The sequence below is a fragment of the Rhamphochromis sp. 'chilingali' genome (genome assembly GCF_963969265.1).
Source record: "Rhamphochromis sp. 'chilingali' genome assembly, chromosome: 19".
Taxonomy (NCBI): Eukaryota; Metazoa; Chordata; class Actinopteri; order Cichliformes; family Cichlidae; genus Rhamphochromis; species Rhamphochromis sp. 'chilingali'.
In genome coordinates, this window is record NC_137946.1 from 34,390,767 (window position 1) to 34,410,266 (window position 19,500).

General features: G+C 44.8%; 1 protein-coding gene across 1 annotated transcript in view; it reads left to right on the top strand.

Annotated features, from left to right (window-relative positions):
- camk2a (calcium/calmodulin-dependent protein kinase II alpha) overlaps positions 1-19,500 on the top strand; it is a 37,850-nt gene that overhangs the window by 10,337 nt on the left and 8,013 nt on the right. The window contains exons 3-13 of the mRNA XM_080867918.1: positions 1,330-1,389; positions 7,716-7,770; positions 10,469-10,534; positions 10,618-10,690; positions 11,962-12,064; positions 12,742-12,825; positions 13,133-13,227; positions 13,376-13,498; positions 13,586-13,669; positions 13,900-13,942; positions 15,646-15,686. Coding sequence (XP_080724044.1) covers positions 1,330-1,389; positions 7,716-7,770; positions 10,469-10,534; positions 10,618-10,690; positions 11,962-12,064; positions 12,742-12,825; positions 13,133-13,227; positions 13,376-13,498; positions 13,586-13,669; positions 13,900-13,942; positions 15,646-15,686 — 827 coding nt within the window. The remainder of the gene's footprint in view (positions 1-1,329; positions 1,390-7,715; positions 7,771-10,468; positions 10,535-10,617; positions 10,691-11,961; positions 12,065-12,741; positions 12,826-13,132; positions 13,228-13,375; positions 13,499-13,585; positions 13,670-13,899; positions 13,943-15,645; positions 15,687-19,500) is intronic.

The following is a 19,500-nucleotide window of genomic DNA, read 5'->3' on the forward strand; positions in this document are numbered from 1 at the left end:
GCTGTTTACTGAAACCTGGAGAACTTCATGACCTCACAAAGACCCGAGCTGGACCCTCTGGTGATCTGGTTCTGGCCGCTGTGCTGCATGTTTGACACTGAGTTAATATTCGTTTGTTCACTTTAGATGTTCAAAACCACCTTTGAGCTTCTGCACAGGTGTAGTTCTACAGCAGGTGGTGTAACATCTCCTCTCACTCTGTGAACAGCTTTGAAAGCAGCTTTAAACCTGTGTTTGACTCGTTTCAGTGTTTAATAAGATAAAAGGTCACATTGGTGATGGTTCAAGCTTTTTTCATCTTCTGAAGTTAGAAAAACAAACGTCTGTTTAAGGACTAAAACACAAAAATAACAGAACAGCAAATCTCTGAGGTCACATTCACTGTCTTCACAGTCTAATATTTTAATATCAGCACAGCAGGTAATGGGATTACTCTGTCCCTTTGAGATCAAGGTGCTCCATACAATCACAAGAACATGGATTTTACTGTAATATCAACAATATATCTGAATATATCATTAGCATCATGTGACCATGTTATTGGTCACATGATGGGTCACCTTTATTTCCATCGTCATCATTAATATGAACTCGGCTAATGCTGGGCTGTGTGCAGGCGTCTGCTGCAGAAACCAAAAAGCTTCCAGCATCAAAGCTGCGCACAGTTGATAAAGATGAGGAGCAACAAACAGCTCTCCCATTATTCCCAGCAGCCACGCGCCTGATTTAAGCCCCAACACTGCACTGACTCACCTTTGGAGCCTCAGACAGACTTTACAGGAAGTGTTCAGGAGGTCAGAGGAGGTTTTAAGCAGGGAAATAAAGTGGAAAATAAAACTTTGACTTAAAACCATCCTGATCTGTCATTACCAGACAAAGTCCCACTGATGCAGAGGTCTCTTTGGTCCCACCTCACGGCGCTCAGGCCTGAAACCGACCTCGTTCTTTGTCAGCAGAGCTGTGTGTGAGCAGCTCCTGCCTCGGTGGAGTCTGGATGTGCACACAGATATCTCTGCATCGCTGTGACACTGACGCTCAGATCAAACCTCAGGCAGCAAAAGCCTGATTCTCCTGTTTCTGAGCGCCTCAGTGAGCGTTTATCCGGGATGAAGATCAGAGATAACGAAACTATCACCGTCACATTGATGCTTCATGAGCGTGAGCTCTGATTGGACTGATTTCCTGTTGTCTGTGAAATACCTGCGATCACCTCGCGGTGTGAAAACTGACAACAGGTCTGATTCCTGACTCTCCTGATCAATAACAAGGTCAGGAGGGAGATCCCCGATCGATGCCTCTGATCAGTAATCTCTGTGTTTGTGTTGTCAGATCATCAGAAGTTGGACCGTGAAGCTCGAATCTGTCGACTACTGAAACACCCCAACATCGGTGAGTAATACTGCATGTACTGCATGTACTGCATGTACTAACACTGCTGTATGTACCTCGGCTGCTAACGTTGAGGGTGATGAAGGCGGTAAAATCACAGAGGAGTCGTTCTCAGAGTGGAGGCGACAGACGAGGACGCGGAGAGGTTTCCCTCCAACACGCTGATCTCTGAGCAGCTGGAAGGAAAACCTGCACCGTGTACTGGAGACAGCACGCAGTACGAGTACTGTGATACTGAGAGCCGCCTTCGTCAGTAACGTAGGGACTGTCTTCTGCACAATCAGGTTTGAATCACATCGAAGGGTTGATCAATAACCACGAGTCCCATGCACAGAGTTGGAGAATGGCTGCAATCATTGTAAGAGGGTGACAGATGTTCCCTCAGAGATGGGCTTAGGTCGCTCTTACCTCTGAATGACTGAGAGTCTTCCTCGAGGCTGTTAGAGATCTTGTATGAATAGATTGTGAGAGTTTCGTGAGCCTTTGAACGTAATGGCGTTGTGGAAAAGCTCCGCCTCCCCAAATTACAGCTAACGGCTTCTTCACCCTGACCTCAGGAACAGCCGCCTCGTCCTCCAGGACGGGTTTCTGCATAGCATCAGCATAGCAGTGTAAATGTATGCTATGTCTTCTAATGATGCTGCCTAAGGGAAGCATGTATAATGTAAACAGAATTGGTCCTAGCACTGAACCCTGTGGAACTCCATAATTAACCTCAGTGTGTGAAGAGGACTCTCCATTTACATGCACAAACTGGAGTCTATTAGATAGATATGATACAAACCACTGCAGCACAGTACCTGTAATACCTACAGCATGTTCTAATCGCTCTAATAGGATATTATGGTCGACAGTATCGAACGCTGCACTGAGGTCTAGCAGGACAAGCACAGAGATGAGTCCACTGTCAGAGGCCATAAGAAGATCATTTGTAACCTTCACTAAAGCTGTTTCTGTGCTGTGATGAGCTCTGAAACCTGACTGAAACTCTTCAAATAAACCTCTGCAGATGATCTGTTAGCTGTTTGACAACTACTCTTTCAAGGATGTTTGATATAAAGGAAGGTTGGAGATTGGCCTATAATTAGCTAAGACTGCTGGGTCTAGAGATGCTTTTTGAGTAAAGGTTTAACTACAGCCAGCTTGAAGGCCTGTGGTACATAGCCGATCATTAGAGATAGGTTGATCATATTTAAGATCGAAGAATTAATTAATGGCAGGACTTCTTTGAGCAGTTTTGTAGGAATGGGGTCTAAAAGACACGTTGATGGTTTGGAGGAAGTAATTATTGAAGTTAACTCAGAAAGATCAATTAGAGAAAAAGAGTCTAACTTAACATCAATGGTACTAAGAGTAGCTGTAGATAATATTACATCTGTGGGATGATTACTGGTAATTTTTTCTCTAATGATAAAAATTTTATTAGTGAAGAAGTTCATGAAGTCATTACCAGTGTTGGGACTAACGCGTTATTAAGTAACGCGTTACAGTAACTACGTTATTATTGTGGTAACGAGCACGGTAACTAGTTATTATGCCAAAATCAGGAACGCGTTAGTCGTTACTGGGATTTAGATAGGGTCGTTACTCGTTACTTCGTGTGGTGGCTATCGCGGAGCTTCCACAGATTCAGTAACATTAGCAAGTGGTGGAGGCCAGCAGGTGGATGAAGGAAAAGGGACGCCGGTCCGAGTGTGAACTGAACTTCAGGTAAGAAGTTATGACCTGCAGTCTCTCTGGGTCAGATATAAACCAAGTTTAGGTGGAGTTTATTTTCGTTATGCTGACTTTTTCCGTACTGCGTGCTAGCTAGCATGACGGAGTTTCTATACAGCTGGGTGGTGCTATGAAGTTAATGATGTTGAACTTTATTTTGTTCATAAGTTATTAGAGTTGCCAACCGTCCCGTCTGGTATTCAGAGAAAATATTACGCGTTTCTTATTGAGGTGAAAAGGAACAGTTTGTCCCGTAATTCAGCTGCAATGAAAAAGACACAAAGCTGGAGTTACTCTGTGTTTACGCTGCACAGCTGCCTCTTCTTCTCTCATCCTCCCCCCTCTCTCTCCTGTTTCTACTTCAATCATGAAACTGATCAATGATCAGCTGATCGTCTCTCTTGTTTATTTATCGCCCACTTTGCGCAGAAAGAGGAAACCAGCGGATGTCGTGCTAAACAACAGCAGCACGTTAAAGCTTGATCAGCTGTTGTTAGAATTGATTTAATATTAATTTACCCTTCATTCTAATTTGTGTTGTACAGTTATTTCATTTTTAACCTTAATTTATATTTTATTCCTTCCTAGTTAAATTTACCCTTTTTAATTTTTCATATTTATTTCCTATCTTATTCATAGCCTTTTCCTTTTTTTGTTTTCTTTAGGTCACGACCAGTTGTCCAAGCATTTCCCTACATATCGTACTGTGTATGACTGTGTACGTGACAAATAAAATTTGAATTTGAATTTGAATTTGAATTTCTAGTATCAGCTGATGTTTGCTGGAGCCACAGCTGTAAAGCTGCTGGTCATGATGTCGGTTTGGATATGTGGTGAGAGGGAAACATGAAGATGAAACCAGGAGATGTCCTTACTGAACCATCAGAGCTGTGATGGAGAAACAGGTTTACCTTTTAGGTGACATGAATGAGTTGAAGTTATGAACTGTTTCTGAGAGACAAATAACACCAGGATCCTTTTCTAAGTAGCTGACAGCTGGTAACTGTGCAGGTGCGGATCTAGCAAAGTGTTGCCAGGGGGCATGTAGGGCATTAACAGGGAGAGGGGGGCACAAGGAAATACTTTCTTATTCTCATTTAAAATGTCTAGCTTTTAAAAAATAATTATCTGAATCTTACAACAAACGATTGATAGATTGATGCATATATACCATCAGAACAGTGAACATCACTGTCACAACAGTGTTTGTTTTCATTCAAAGGCTTTATGGTTTTTCCTATAATGGTGGGCCGGTCTCTAGTCAAAATGCTCGGGCTGATTTTCTGTCCCAGTCCAGCCCTGTATGCAGCTCATCTGCAGTCTGCTGTTACCTACATCTTCCTATTCAGAAGGCAGAATTTCTGAGTTCTGAGTACAATCAAAGCACCACGACTGCAGTTTTTGTGTTGGATGTAAAAGGCGCACATGACGCTGTGACGTAGGCTAGAATCATGGCAGCAGTCAATGACGGTCCAGGCGTGGGATTTCTCTCGTGGAAATGTGCACATTATCTTTTCCTTTCTGTTGGTAGGTGGCACAGTGCACTGTGGCAAGTAAGCAAGCTAGAAGACTGGCAAAGTTATGGAAGCAACACATTAACAAGAGAATTCTGAGTAAAACCAAAGTTACTTTCCCTAGTAACTAGTTACTTTGAAAGTAACGAGTACCTTGAAGTAACTGAGTTACTTTTGAGAGAAGTAACTAGTAATGTAACTAAGTTACTATTTTAAAGTAACTTACCCAACACTGGTCATTACTAGTTAACGTTAAAGGGATGGTTGGCTCAACAGAGCTCTGACTGTTTGTCAGCCTGGCTACAGAGCTGAAGAGAAACCTGGGGTTGTTCTTATTGTCTTCACTCAGTGATGAATAGTAAGATGTTCTGGCTTGACTGACGTGAAATCCATGATCCTGATCCTCCACACTGATACTGGCTCACTTCTGCTGGGCTCAGACAAACACGTCTTTGTGGAGGCTGTGACTCTGTTTACCCCAGAAGAGCTCTCCCAACGAAACACATGACTCCAGTGTTGTTGTTCTGAAATCGATCAGCACGCTGGAGCCTGAGCTCGTACGATGGCAGCAAAGATGGATGTCTGTGGTAAACGTAACCACGGGCCTAATGCTTCAGTCTCTGAACGGCCCCCTGCTGAGCAACAGCGCCCCCTGTAGGACAGGACGTCCAGAGAGTCGCAGTTCTACATTATATTAGGAAATCTCTGACTGCACCTATCAGGAAGCTACATCCATAGTTTATGAACGATCATTATGGTTGATCTGTGATGTCATTAGTGGGCGTGTCCTTAGTGTAATATCTGTGTTTTATTAGTGCTGAGAGTCTGCTCTGTGCACCGAGGCAGCAATGTGAAAACCCTGTGGCTGTGCAGCAGGATGCCGGCGCTGCCTCTGAGCCCGCAGCTCGACTTAATGAGTGTTCATCAGATCATGTGTGAGCCGCCTCTCCTGGTAATGACGTTACAGCGAGCAGCGAGCCTTCTGCAACATGAGGAGCTCCGTCTGACGGCTGCCTGCTGTCAGGCACGCACAGGGGGCTTCACGCGTCCTCAGATCAGCCCGTGGACAGCTTAATGAGTGTGTGGGAAACGCCTCAGAGCTCAAACCACTTAAACGCAAACTGATCTGTGTGCGGCCGCCACTTCCTGTGAATAATTCAGAATAAAAGCCCAGCAGGAGGCGCCGCTGCTGTGGGCGGGTCCAGTCTGAGCGCAGAGCACAGACCCTCACACCGAAACCTCCAAAAAACAAACTGTGTGCTCGATGGAGTCCAAACAAACTCACCGCCGTCAGTCAGATGTTCAAATATGACCTCGCGTGGACCCAGCCGGCCAATCGGCAGCCTGCAGCTGAACAGAGCGGCCAATCATTGCCTTGTGTGGGCAGGCGATGCTCTACAGATACTGAGGAGTGTTACGTAACCCTGAGTGTGTGTGTGTGTGGTGTTGCTAGGCAACAGAGTCCATAGGTGAAGGAATCAAAACCATCTATCCTCCTACACACACACACACACACACACACACACACACACACACACACACACACACACACACACACACACACACACACACACAGTACCTGTGTGAAAGCACTCAGAAAGAAATAATCAGGTTTTCTCTCAAAGCACTCCTACACAGTACAGCAGCGGGATTTAGTGTGTGTGTGTGTGTGTGTGTGTGTGTGTGTGTGTGTGTGTGTGTGTGTGTGTGTGTGTGTGTGTGTGTGTGTGTGTGTGTGGGCAGCAGCCTCTCTCTCCTCAGCTATAATACTTCCTATTAAACAATATAAGCGGAGAGCAGAAACAGACGCCTTCAGTCGGGCTCAGAGACGTCATCCAACAAGTTTCTCAAACTGCGAGGACCCCGTCACAGGAAGGACCTGATTAACTGTGACACGCCGTTTAAGAAACTCCATGTTTGATTTTCCAGAACAGAAATCTGAACGTTCGCTCTGTGAATTCAGGATGAAACGTCTTCTCGCACATCACTGCATAAATCACTAAAACCAGAACAACTGTCCGGATGTAAATCATCAGGTATCAGTTTAAACTGGACCTCTTCTGCTTCTCCTCACTTCCTGTCACATGACCCCTGCCCCTGTGCTGGATTTTCATATTAAACATGAAGCTGGCGATTGTGGCTCAAGAGTTGGGAGTTCGCCTTGTAATCGAAAGGTTGTTGTGTCCTTGGGCGAGACACTTCACCCGTTGCCTACTGGTGGTGGTCAGAGGGCCCGGTGGCGCCAGTGTCCGGCAGCCTCGCCTCTGTCAGTGCGCCCCAGGGTGGCTGTGGCTACAATGTAGCTGCCATCACCAGTGTGTGAATGGGTGTGTGAATGGGTGTAAAGCGCTGTACAGACACAGGCCATTTACCAGGTTTATATGAATGGTCTTGGTGTATGTGCAGTGATCCCTGTGAGCCCACAGCTCAGGCTGTTCAGGAATATTCAGTATCACAGCTTTATAGAAGCTCCGCCCACCTGCTCAGCCAATCAAAAGTAAGAGGGGAGGAGCTTAAACTCATTGTTTTAGGCTGAGGATGAACTGAGTCTGAGTGTCAGATAAAGAAGGCTTGTTCTGATCTGTGAGTCATGCAGAGCTGCTCTGAGAGTCGCCTGTCAGGACGGGTCGGTTTAAATGTGGCAGAAGAAACCAGCATGGCTGATTCGCCCTTAGCCCCGCCCAGCTTGGGCGGCACGCTCACTGACACATTACTAACAGCCACAGTCGGTGTTCAGCCTTAATCTTCAGCAGTTTCCTGTATGTATCTGCAGCCTTTCTAACATACAGCAGGGGGCGCCTCCTCTGCCCTGATTGGATGCAGTGTATGAGGAAATAAGCGTCCTGGTCAGCTGATCGGTGAGTTCAGTGAGGTGACAAGTTTGTGATCTGATTGGATAAAACAGGAAGTTCATTTTGGAGATGATGGTCAGAGTCACAGCAGAGCAGGAAGGCTTAAGGGTGGCAGAGGAGAACCAATGACTGTGACCTCTGACCTCGGCCTGCAGCTGTGTGGCGAGCAGCTGCGTGTGCGCTCTGTGGGGTTGACGTGGTGTAACGGGAAAATAAAATGTCTGCTTTCCTTTCTGTCTTCCAGTTCGGCTGCATGACAGCATCTCGGAGGAGGGGCATCATTACCTCATCTTTGACCTGTGAGTGTCTCCTCACGCTGTTTGTGACACACCTGAGCTCCTCACATCCACACTGAAAACACCACGAAGGCTCCGTGACGCCAGCAGTGGGTGGTGTCACTGTGGCTACAACTGTCCTTTATACCAGTAAACCAGTGATTTTGACCCCACCCACACCACTTTCTAACACCACCACCAATAAAAACCACAGAAATCAGTGAGACAAGCAAACAGAATCCAAATATTCAAACAGAGGTGAAGCACATCTGTGGACCCAGTGTCCTCCACCTACAGCCGCTACATTCAGAGCCCCTCCACCCAGTGTCCCCACATCCAGAGGTCAAAACCGTGCAGTTTCCTGACGGTGTGTGTTGTGTGTCTCATGGTTGTGTAATTTCCTGACGGTGTGTGTTGTGTGCAGAGATGGGCAGTAACGCGTTACTAACGCGTTACTGCCCGTTACTGTAATCCGTTACTGTAATCCGATTACTTTTTTCGAGTAAAGTAAGGGATTACTATTGCAAAAACGGTAATTAGATTACCGTTACTTTCCCGTAGGAACGCTGCGTTACTGCGTTACTAAAACCGTGATTTATTTGCGAGAATGTCTCATGACAGTGACGTAAGCGAGTGTGACGTTCGTGACAACAGCTGTGTGCAGATCAACAATGGATCATATATGGAGTGCAGAGAGAGTATGAGCGTGCAGCGTTTAAAGCATGGAAGTACTGACCTTACTTTGAGTTTGATTCCATAAAAAGTGACAAAAACATTAGTGTCCGCTGTGCGTGGGAAGAAAACTTCTTTTTACAGCGAAAAAAACCCCTAAACTTCCAACAAGCACCGAGTAGCTACGACGTAATGGGAAACTCACAGAGAAACTCGCGGATTCTTCCACTGACCGCTGCACATCTGCACCAGGGTAAACCTCCGCCTGCCCCACTCCTGCTTTACAGGTGAAAATAGAGCAACAGGACCGCTGAGTCTTTGACTTTATTTATTTTCTGCTGTGTTTTACTTGCATCTATTTGAAAGACTGAGTGTAAACACAAAAAATATTTTATCTTATGTGCTGGAATGTGCAGAAAATAGGTTTAAATGTTAAACTAATTTCTTCCAGTCAGAGAATGTTGCATATAATTACATTTTTGCTTGATGCATAAAGTTAAAAGATTAAAACTAATAAAACAAGTTTTAAAAAGAGACTTTTCCATTTGATTACATTTTGTATGATGGATTATGCAGAAAAAGTAGAATTGGGCTGAAAGATCTATCACTTTATCACCTCTTCAGGTTGTAAATCGTGTTTTTAACAAGTAACTAAGTAATTAATTACTTTTTGAAAATAAGTAATCAGCAAAGTAACGGGATTACTTTTTTGGGGAAGTAATCAGTAATTAGTTACTGATTACTTTTTTCAAGTAACTTGACCAACACTGGTTGTGTGTCTCATGGTTGTGTAATTTCCTGACATTGTGTGTTTGTGTGTCTCATGGTTGTGTAGTTTCCTGACTTTGTGTGTTGTGTGTCTCATGGTTGTGTAGTTTCCTGACGTTGTGTGTTTGTGTGTCTCATGGTTGTGTAATTGCCTGACGTTGTGTGTTTGTGTGTCTCATGGTTGTGTAGTTTCCTGACTTTGTGTGTTGTGTGTCTCAGGGTTGTGTAGTTTCCTGACGTTGTGTGTTTGTGTGTCTCATGGTTGTGTAGTTTCCTGACTTTGTGTGTTGTGTGTCTCATGGTTGTGTAGTTTCCTGACTTTGTGTGTTTGTGTGTCTCATGGTTGTGTAATTGCCTGACGTTGTGTGTTTGTGTGTCTCATGGTTGTGTAGTTTCCTGACTTTGTGCGTTTGTGTGTCTCATGGTTGTGTAATTGCCTGACGTTGTGTGTTTGTGTGTCTCATGGTTGTGTAATTGCCTGACGTTGTGCGTTTGTGTGTCTCATGGTTGTGTAGTTTCCTGACTTTGTGTGTTGTGTGTCTCATGGTTGTGTAATTTCCTGACATTGTGTGTTTGTGTGTCTCATGGTTGTGTAATTGCCTGACTTTGTGTGTTTGTGTGTCTCATGGTTGTGTAATTGCCTGACGTTGTGCGTTTGTGTGTCTCATGGTTGTGTAGTTTCCTGACGTTGTGCGTTTGTGTGTCTCATGGTTGTGTAATTTCTTGACGTTTTATGTTGTGTGTCTCATGGTTGTGTAATTGCCTGACGTTGTGCGTTTGTGTGTCTCATGGTTGTGTAATTTCCTGACATTGTGTGTTTGTGTGTCTCATGGTTGTGTAATTTCTTGACGTTTTATGTTGTGTGTCTCATGGTTGTGTAATTGCCTGACGTTGTGTGTTTGTGTGTCTCATGGTTGTGTAGTTTCCTGATGTTGTGTGTTTGTGTGTCTCATGGTTGTGTAGTTTCCTGACGTTGTGTGTTTGTGTGTCTCATGGTTGTGTATTTTCCTGACTTTGTGTGTTTGTGTGTCTCATGGTTGTGTAATTGCCTGACGTTGTGTGTTTGTGTCTCTCGTGGTTGTGCAGTTTCCTGACGTTGTGTGTTTGTGTGTCTCATGGTTGTGTATTTTCCTGACTTTGTGTGTTTGTGTGTCTCAGGGTTGTGTATTTTCCTGACGTTGTGTGTTTGTGTGTCTCATGGTTGTGTATTTTCCTGACTTTGTGTGTTTGTGTGTCTCAGGGTTTGTTTAATTGCCTGACGTTGTGTGTCTGTGTGTGTCAGTGTGACAGGAGGAGAGCTGTTTGAAGACATCGTAGCGAGAGAATACTACAGTGAAGCTGATGCCAGGTAAGAGACGCACTCTTCAGACTTCTTCTGCTTCTGTGCTGAATCTGATGCCGACCTCTGACCTCTGACCTCTTTCTGAACAGTCACTGTATCCAGCAGATTTTGGAGGCGGTGCTACATTGTCATCAGATGGGCGTGGTCCACAGAGACCTAAAGGTACCCGACACGTCAGATGACATAATCTCTGACAGCTCCACATGTCCTGAACAGCAGTTCTGTGCAGCGACATGATTGGCCGCTGGGGCCAGTGGGGGAGGGACATCTTTACTGCCACAGTACTGTCTGGGATCCTATTGGCTCTCTGACTGGCTGAGAGACTGGCTGGTTATGAGCAGGTTCTGTTAATAACCTGCTCATAACCAGCAGCAGGAAAATCGATTATTTGAACGAGGTCTGGCTTGTTAAGCCTGAATTATAGCACGTGTGATGATTTAACAGCCGCCCACACAAACACAGTGTTTTCATGACAAACAACACACCAGCGTTACACACAACAGTAATCAGCTGCTCATCAAAACATGAACAGCTGATTACAGCAGACGGGTGAATTGAGCCCAGAGCTGCTGGTCTCTGATTAAAGACGGGAAGAAACCAATGAAACCAAGACTCAAGTACGCGAGTCCGTGCTCGTGTACTCGGCGAGCACGGACTTGCCGAGAACGCGAGCACGGACTCGCGATTTGCACAATTGGAACGCCAGCGTACTTGATGATGTCACAGGTCTGGAGTTTTTACTGCCGTCGACTCTTAATTTAACTGATATTAATATGTTATGAAGCTTTAATCTTTAATCTCAGCCAAACCGATTTACTCAGGAACAAATAAAACACTGAAATAAACCAAACATTATCATTTCGAAGTGATTTAAGTGACTTATATATCATGTTTAACCTCAGTAGCGAAAGACCGCGGGGGGGTTGAAAACGATGTGCCGGGAGTCCGCTGTTGTCGCCGGCTCTAGTGATCCTCGACCTCGCTGTCTGCTATGGAGCTGGCGGGTGACGGACATCTCCGAAAACGTCGGAGCACGTTTGGAAATATGCGATATGTTGATAAACCGAGCAGATATTTGAAGCTTACACAGCTACATTCTCGCCTGAAAATAACTTAAACGTTTTTTTTGTGACCCAGAAATATTTAAAAGTTTTCAGCCCCGCTCGTCCACCATTGCCGCGATTGGGTTTTGTACCAAGTCCACACAAGTCACCACTGATGCATGCTCGATAAAACAGGCGGAGCGGGAACACATCCGGGATTTTTTGGCGTTCTTGGCTTGATGCGTACTTGAATTGGAACAGTACTATACGCACAAGTACGCGTATTGAGACAGGCTCCAAGTCCTCTAAGAGTCCTGTTAGCATCCTTAGCACCTTTCATGCAAACCATTGCGGTTAGTTAGCGTGTTAGCATGTCTGTTGTGTCTGCAGCCTGAGAACCTCCTCCTGGCCTCCAAGTCCAAAGGAGCGGCGGTGAAACTCGCCGACTTTGGCCTCGCCATCGAGGTGGAAGGAGACCAGCAGGCATGGTTCGGTAAGAGCACCAAGTGATGGTGATGAGGATGATGGTGATGGTGACTTGATGGAAATGATGTGATGATGATGAGGGTGATGATTGTTTTGATAATGATGATGATGGTGATGAAGATGATGTTGATGGTGACCATGCTGATGGTGGTGATGATGATTATGGTAACGATGATGAAGGTGATAATGATGATGATGATTATGGTGATGATGATTATGGTGATGATGATTATGGTGACGATGATGATAGTGATGGTGACGATGATGATAGTGATGGTTGTAGCTCCCGTCAGCCACCACGCGGACAAGTTCTTGTTTACAGATGATTTATTCAATGTTCGGCGACAAGATCACTCAGCGTCGTCATCATCATCATCGTGAGAACTACCCAAACAAAACAATTACAATAAGCAACATGTTTACAATAACTCTTATCACAGTAAATCCAAACAACAAAGGTATAGACACATAAATGCCTTTTTATGGCACTTTCATTGAAACTGAAATTAACAGAGATTATGATGATGATGATGATGATAGTGATAGTGATGGTGATGGTGACTGTGGTGATAGTGGTGATGATGATGGTCTTCATTAATCTAAATTTTTTATTTGTGCCGCTTTGTCACATAAACAAGGGTCTTCCAGAACAGCAACTGTGTGTAAACATGTGTTTGTTTTCAGGCTTTGCGGGGACTCCAGGTTATCTGTCTCCAGAGGTCCTCAGGAAGGACCCATACGGGAAAGCAGTCGACCTCTGGGCCTGTGGTGAGTCTCTACTTCCTGTTTCTACCGTTTCTTCTTTCTTTATGTTTCCTCCACTCATGTGCAGTTTGTTTATTTTTTACTCGGGGTTCATGTCCAGGGTGTTGTTTTCACGTTTAGTGTTTTACTTTCTTTATTTTCAGTCTCTGAGGACATTTTTGTCTCTTTTATCTTTCGCATTCATTCCTTCTTCCAGTTTTTTTTTAGCTTTTATGGTTTTTCTGTCTGTCAGTGGATTTTTTTTTATATTTTATTGCATTTTATTTTTGTCAGGTGTATTTATTAAATTTTTTATGGTCTTCTGTCTCAGGTGTGATTCTCTACATCCTATTGGTCGGTTATCCTCCATTCTGGGATGAAGATCAGCATCGTCTGTACCAGCAGATCAAAGCTGGCGCCTATGATGTAGGTCACATGACATCACGACTGTTCACCTGTACTTTATTGGCAGTTTAACCATTGTGGGCGGGGCTTTAACACCTTTGTTATTACAGTTGTTCTAATTTAAACTCGTCCTCTCCTTGCCTCCTCTCCCTGTGTCCTTGCTTCCTAGTTTCCTTCCCCGGAGTGGGACACGGTGACTCCTGAAGCCAAAGATCTCATCAATAAGATGCTGACCATCAACCCGGCCAAACGCATCACAGCTGCCGAGGCGCTCAAACACCCCTGGATCTCTGTGAGACCCTCTCACCTTTGACCTTTGACCTTGTTCTCTGTCCTGCTCTGCTCCTCATGATGATGATGATGTTCTTCTTCCTCCCAGCACCGATCCACAGTGGCGTCCTGCATGCACAGACAGGAAACGGTTGAGTGTCTGAAGAAGTTCAACGCCAGGAGGAAACTGAAGGTGGACTTTCAAAATAAAACCATGAAGTTTTAGTGTTTTTAGTGACCACGGAGGAAAGAAGTTTCCAAAGCTCAGATTTGTGGTCACAGCTGCTTTTGACTCTTTGTTGTTTTAAAGGAAATGTTGAAGTTAATCTGTTTTAAATTCACATAATAATCATTTTTAGAAAATCAGAAATAAATTCTGTCATAATTTTCTGTGCTTTTATTTTTATCCCTTCTTTCCTTCAGGGAGCCATTCTCACCACCATGTTGGCCACCAGGAATTTCTCTGGTAAGACACCCCCCCCCCCCCCCCCCCCCAAACCCACCCAGTGTGGTCAAAAGTCATGTACAATTTGAGGCTGTCCCCTATTAACTGTCAGTAAGTCACACAGCTTGTGGCAGCAGCAAGTTTGACCTTTGACCTGCAGGTTTGTGTTCCAGTAGCAGGAGGTTGCACAGAGAAATCCACCAGTCAGCTGCCAGCTTACACACAATAAACACGTTATCACTGAGTGTGTGTGTGTGTGTGTGTGTGTGTGTGTGTGTGTGTGTGTGTGTGTGTGTGTGTGTGTGTGTGTGCAGCAGCTGTCCCAGACATTCACACACACTGAGCTCTAAAGATAGCGGGGAAACCACCGACACAGCCGCAGCGGCCAAAGCAACACACGCCAGGCTACAAAAAGACGAGACGTGCACAACCGGCTGAAACACCACAAAGACGGTGTCACATGACACGTAGTGTGATGTCATAATGGGTGTGCGACACAGGCGGCTCGGCGAGCATGATGGCCCTGTCAGTGTGTCTATGTCCACAGTTTTCCCATGCTATGTTTGCCCCGCCCACTTGTTCCTGTTTCACAAGCGAGGACTCAGAAACAGTTTTAGGTCGACTGTTGAGACGACGGCGCTGCATGAAGAGTCCACAGATATTAAACACAAACGCTGGAATAATTCAACTCGTCTTCATCTGCACAGCATCAGATGAGCTCGATGCAGTTTTACTGTCACATAAACAGAGGAAACAGTCAGACAACACTCTGAGAGGCAGCTCTCAGGGACAGGGGGAAGGAAAAACTCTTAACAGGAAGAAACCTCCAGCAGAACCAGGCTCAGGGAGGGGCGGGGCCATTCTACTTTTAAATACTCTAGGAACAACAAGTAGGCCTGCAGAGCGAGAGCGAAGTGCTCTAATAGGGTGATATGGTACTACAAGGTCATTAAGATAAGATGGGGCCTGATTATTTAAGACCTTGTATGTGAGGAGCAGGATTTTAATTCTGGATTTAACAGGAAGCTAAAACAGGAGAAATCTGCTCTCTCTTTCTAGTCCCTGTCAGGACTCTTGCTGCAGCATTTTGGATCAGCTGAAGGCTTTTCAGGGAGTTTTTAGGACTTCCTGATAATAATGAATTACAGTCGTCCAGCCTGGAAGTAATAAATGCATGAACTAGTTTTCAGTAGGATATTTCTGAGCTTTAGAAAAGTGCTGAGCAACATGCAGACTGATGTTAAATTAGCAGATATTTGAATGGAGTTTGGTCCTTGGTGTAAAGTAAACAGTATATTTGATGTTCTTGTCATGTGAGCAGAACAAACACATGTTGTGATTCTGAGCTCTCTGATTGGCTGTTTGCTGCTGGACCTGAGCAGAGGACGTGTTTCCAGATGCACGTGTTCAGCGTGGACGCTCAGGAATGCGTGCACACTTTCTGCTCTCCAACTATCTCAAGTTGGTCCTAAATTTGGCCTCGCCGCTCACTGAGCGACCCACATGTCACGCCGGGAACTCCCTGAATCTGCAGCAGGAAGTCTGAGTATTTTTACTCCGACATGTGACCCACTGTCTTCAGTCTGTGCTGCGATCAGACCGCCGGCTGAAGGGCACGTGGGCAGAGGTCCTGGGTACAATGCCGTCTCTCCTGTTTGCTGCTTTTGTTCCTTTCTTCCTGACTCTGCTGCTTCTCTCTCTCTTTGTTCTCATCCCTCGCTCAGGAGGAAAGAGCGGGAGCAACAAGAAGGCCGACGGAGTGAAGGTAACCTCATCATCATCATCATCATTATTTTTCAGTGTTATGATGTCTGACATAAGGTGAGTGTCACAGAGCTGAACTCCTACCTGCATGGATCCGTGTCGTGTTCACTCAGTAATAAGATGATAAATGTCTGTGAAGGTTCTCAGTCATCCAGGTCATCGTAGTCAAAGGAGCTTGCAAAGAAAAGCATCTGGACTTCTTTAAGTTGCTTGAAGACGTTTCACCTCTCATCCGAGAAGCTTCTTCAGTTCTAAGGTCAAATGGTGGAGAGTCCCAGATATAAACCTAGTGGGAGTTTCCCCCCACAGAGGGACAAAAGGACCCCCTGATGATCCTCTAATCGCCTGAGCCAAGGTGTGAAACTGGGTGTGGGTCCCAATCAGCCAGAGTTTCGGGTGTGTTCATTGTGAAACCTGGCCCCACCTTATCATGCGAATTCCTGAGATCAGATGGCCCAGGGTGTGAGTGGGCGTTAAGGCGTCTGGGAAGGGATCTCAAAACTGGATTATAGATGGCAGAGAGTTGGTGTCGTAAACCCCGCCTCTGTTCAAAGATGGTCGCTCACAGTGGACATAGATGGCTTCTTTCACTCCTCTTTCAAACCGTCTGTCCTCTTAGAGGACAGATGGTTTGATTGGGACCCACACCCAGTTTCAGTACCTGTACGCTGTGTACAGGTACCGAGGAAGATGAGAAGTTGCCCAAATTAACCGAGAATGACCTGTCAGCGAGATAAGATTTAAACCAGTTAAGGGCAGTGCCTCTTATACCCACAGTATGCTCAAGTCTTAGTAGAAGAATGTTATGATCAACCATATCAAAAGCAGAGGAAAGGTCCAATAAAACCAGGACCACAGAGCGTCCAGAGTCAGTGCTTACAAATAGGTCATTGAGAACTCTAAGCAAGGCCGTTTCAGTGCTGTGCCGTGGCTTAAAGGCAGACTGAAATTTCTCTGCAATGTTGTTCGCATCTAAGTACACCTGAAGCTGAGAGAGAACTAGTCGCTCCAGGATCTTGGACAGAAACGGAAGCTTAGAGATTGGTCGATAGTTCAAAAGATCATAACAATCAAGATTCTTCTTTTTCAGAATAGGCTGGACTACAGCATGCTTAAAGGCCAGTGGGACAGATCCAGAGAGTAGAGAAAAATTCATTAAGAACAGAATGCTCGGTCCAATTACATCAAAGTAGCCCTTAACAATGCGTGATGGGAGAATATCAAACACAGCATTGGTGTTTTTTAGTTGATCAACCAGCTGCTTCAGAGTCGAAAGCGACACGGGCTCAAATTGATGAAAAGTTGAATTACACTCAGAGGAAAAGACAGGATAAGATGTAGACGAAGAGGAAAGCTTAAGGGATGAAACCTTATCTAAAAAAAGAATTTGAAAACGCTCACAAAGAGCTTGTGAATACAGTAAAGGCATATCAGGACCGGGATTAACAACAGAAATAAAAATTTTAAATAGTATACGGGGGTTGTGACCATTAGCCAAAATGACTTTGGAACGAAAAGATGCCTTAGCCATACTAGCAGCAGTTTGAAACTGTGAGCGGCTGGTCCGTAACATATCATAAGAAACCTGAAGTTTATCTTTTTTCCACCTCCTCTCATCACGGCGACAGACACGTCGTAAGGCACGTGTAGTATCGTTTATCCAGCAATGAGAGTAGGTTCTAGGGTGCTTCATTTTGATGGGAGCAACAAAATCAAGAATAAAAGAACAAACCGATAACAGGATATTAGCACAACCATCAACCGAACAGAGAGAACAGTCGTCAGGTACAGTCAAATCAGAGGTAGATGAAAATAATGATAGCAAAGTATCAGCATAACCATCAGATGAGCGAACTGAGCAGCAGTCAGGAATTATAGGCGCCAAATCTAAAAAAGACACAGCAAACCTTTGACAAAGCTTCAGAGCTGAGTACGCGTAGCGGACGAGAAAGAGCTCCAGGCTGCAGTCCAGCGGCAGATAAGCCAATATCAAAGGAAATTAGAAAATGATCTGAAATCCCCGCGTCATTTATATCCTTAATACAGATATCCAGGCCATACGTAAAGACCAAGTCCAAAATATGGCCTTTAGTGTGGGTTGGTTCATTTACCCATTGAAGGAGGTTAAAAGAGTCCATTAAAGCAAGAAAGTCTTTAGCAAGCAGGTCATCCTTACAACAGATGTGTATGTTAAAATCACCAAGAATAAGAACAGAATCATATTTATAAAGAACGGAACCCAAGAAATTGGCAAAGTCCGAAATAAAACACTTGTTATATTTGGGCGGTCGATAGACCAACACACATAAAGTGGTCGTGGAAGCAGTCATCTCCAATAACTGGACTTCAAAACTAGTAAAGTTAGGTGAGGAAAGTTGCCGAACATTATATACGTTTTTAAAAACCAAGGCTAAACCACCTCCCCTACCAGAAAGCCTCGGTGAACTAAAAAAGGCACAGTCCAAAGGAAGAAGTTCAGAGAAAGGAATGAGCTCACCAGGGCGAATCCAGGTTTCTGTAAGGAATAAAACATCAAGGCCACTAGTAGAGAATAAGTCATTTAAAACAAAGGTCTTATTTACCAGCGACCTGACATTAAGCAGTGCCATCCGTGGCCAGGGTACTAAGTCACCTCTAGAAGCACGAGGCAGAGTGCATAAATTGCTTCGACAAACTCCCCGTCTGCGCGATGTTATCCAAATCCGAGTAGGAAAGCGTGTCACAGAGCGGGCAGATGCTTGGTGATCAGCTGGGTAAATCCAGCGACGAGTAAGCAGTTTAGCGTCCGGGCAATCCAGGGAGGAGGGAAAAAATGATGGCGTGTCCAGATTAACATGTACATGGTCCGTAATTCTGGCTCTGAGAAAGGCCCTGAGATGGACGCGACGGCCACTCCGTCTTCCCCGCTTCCTGTAGCGTTTCTTGTGGAGACTAGAAGGCGGCAGGTAGGAGAAGCCGCAGGACGAATCCAGTTGTGGTAAGTTAGCGTTGCCGACACTCCAGCAGGGGTCGGCCCGAAACGAATGAAAAGAACGAAGATTTAAAAATGTTTGCCTGTCATATGCAGTGTTGGGTAAGTTACTTTAAAATAGTAACTTAGTTACATTACTAGTTACTTCTCTCAAAAGTAACTCAGTTACTTCAAGTTACTCGTTACTTTCAAAGTAACTAGTTACTAGGGAAAGTAACTTTGGTTTTACTCCACAAGTGCACTGTGCCACCTACCAATAGAAAGGAAAAGATAATGTGCATATTTTCACGAGAGAAATCCCACGCCTGGACTGTCATTGACTGCTGCCATGATTCTAGCCTACGTCACAGCATCATGTGCGCCTTTTACATCCAACACAAAAACTGCAGTCGTGGTGCTTTGATTGTACTCAGAACTCGGAAATTCTGCCTTCTGAATAGGAAGATGTAGGTAACACCAGACTGCAGATGAGCTGCATACAGGGCTGGACTGGGACAGAAAATTGGCCCGGACATTTTGACTAGAGACCGGCCCACCATTATAGGAAAAACCATAAAGCCTTTGAATGAAAATAAACACTGTTGTGACAGTGATGTTCACTGTTCTGATGGTATATATGCATCAATCTATCAATCGTTTGTTGTAAGATTCAGATAATTATTTTTTAAAAGCTAGAAATTTTAAATGAGAATAAGATAGAAAAGTATTTCTTTGTGCCCCCCTCTCCCTGTTAATGCCCTACCTGGCCCCCCTGGCAACACTTTGCTAGACCCGCCCCTGCACAGTCACCAGCTGTCAGCTACCTAAAAAAGGATCCTGGTGTTATTTGTCTCTCAGAAACAGT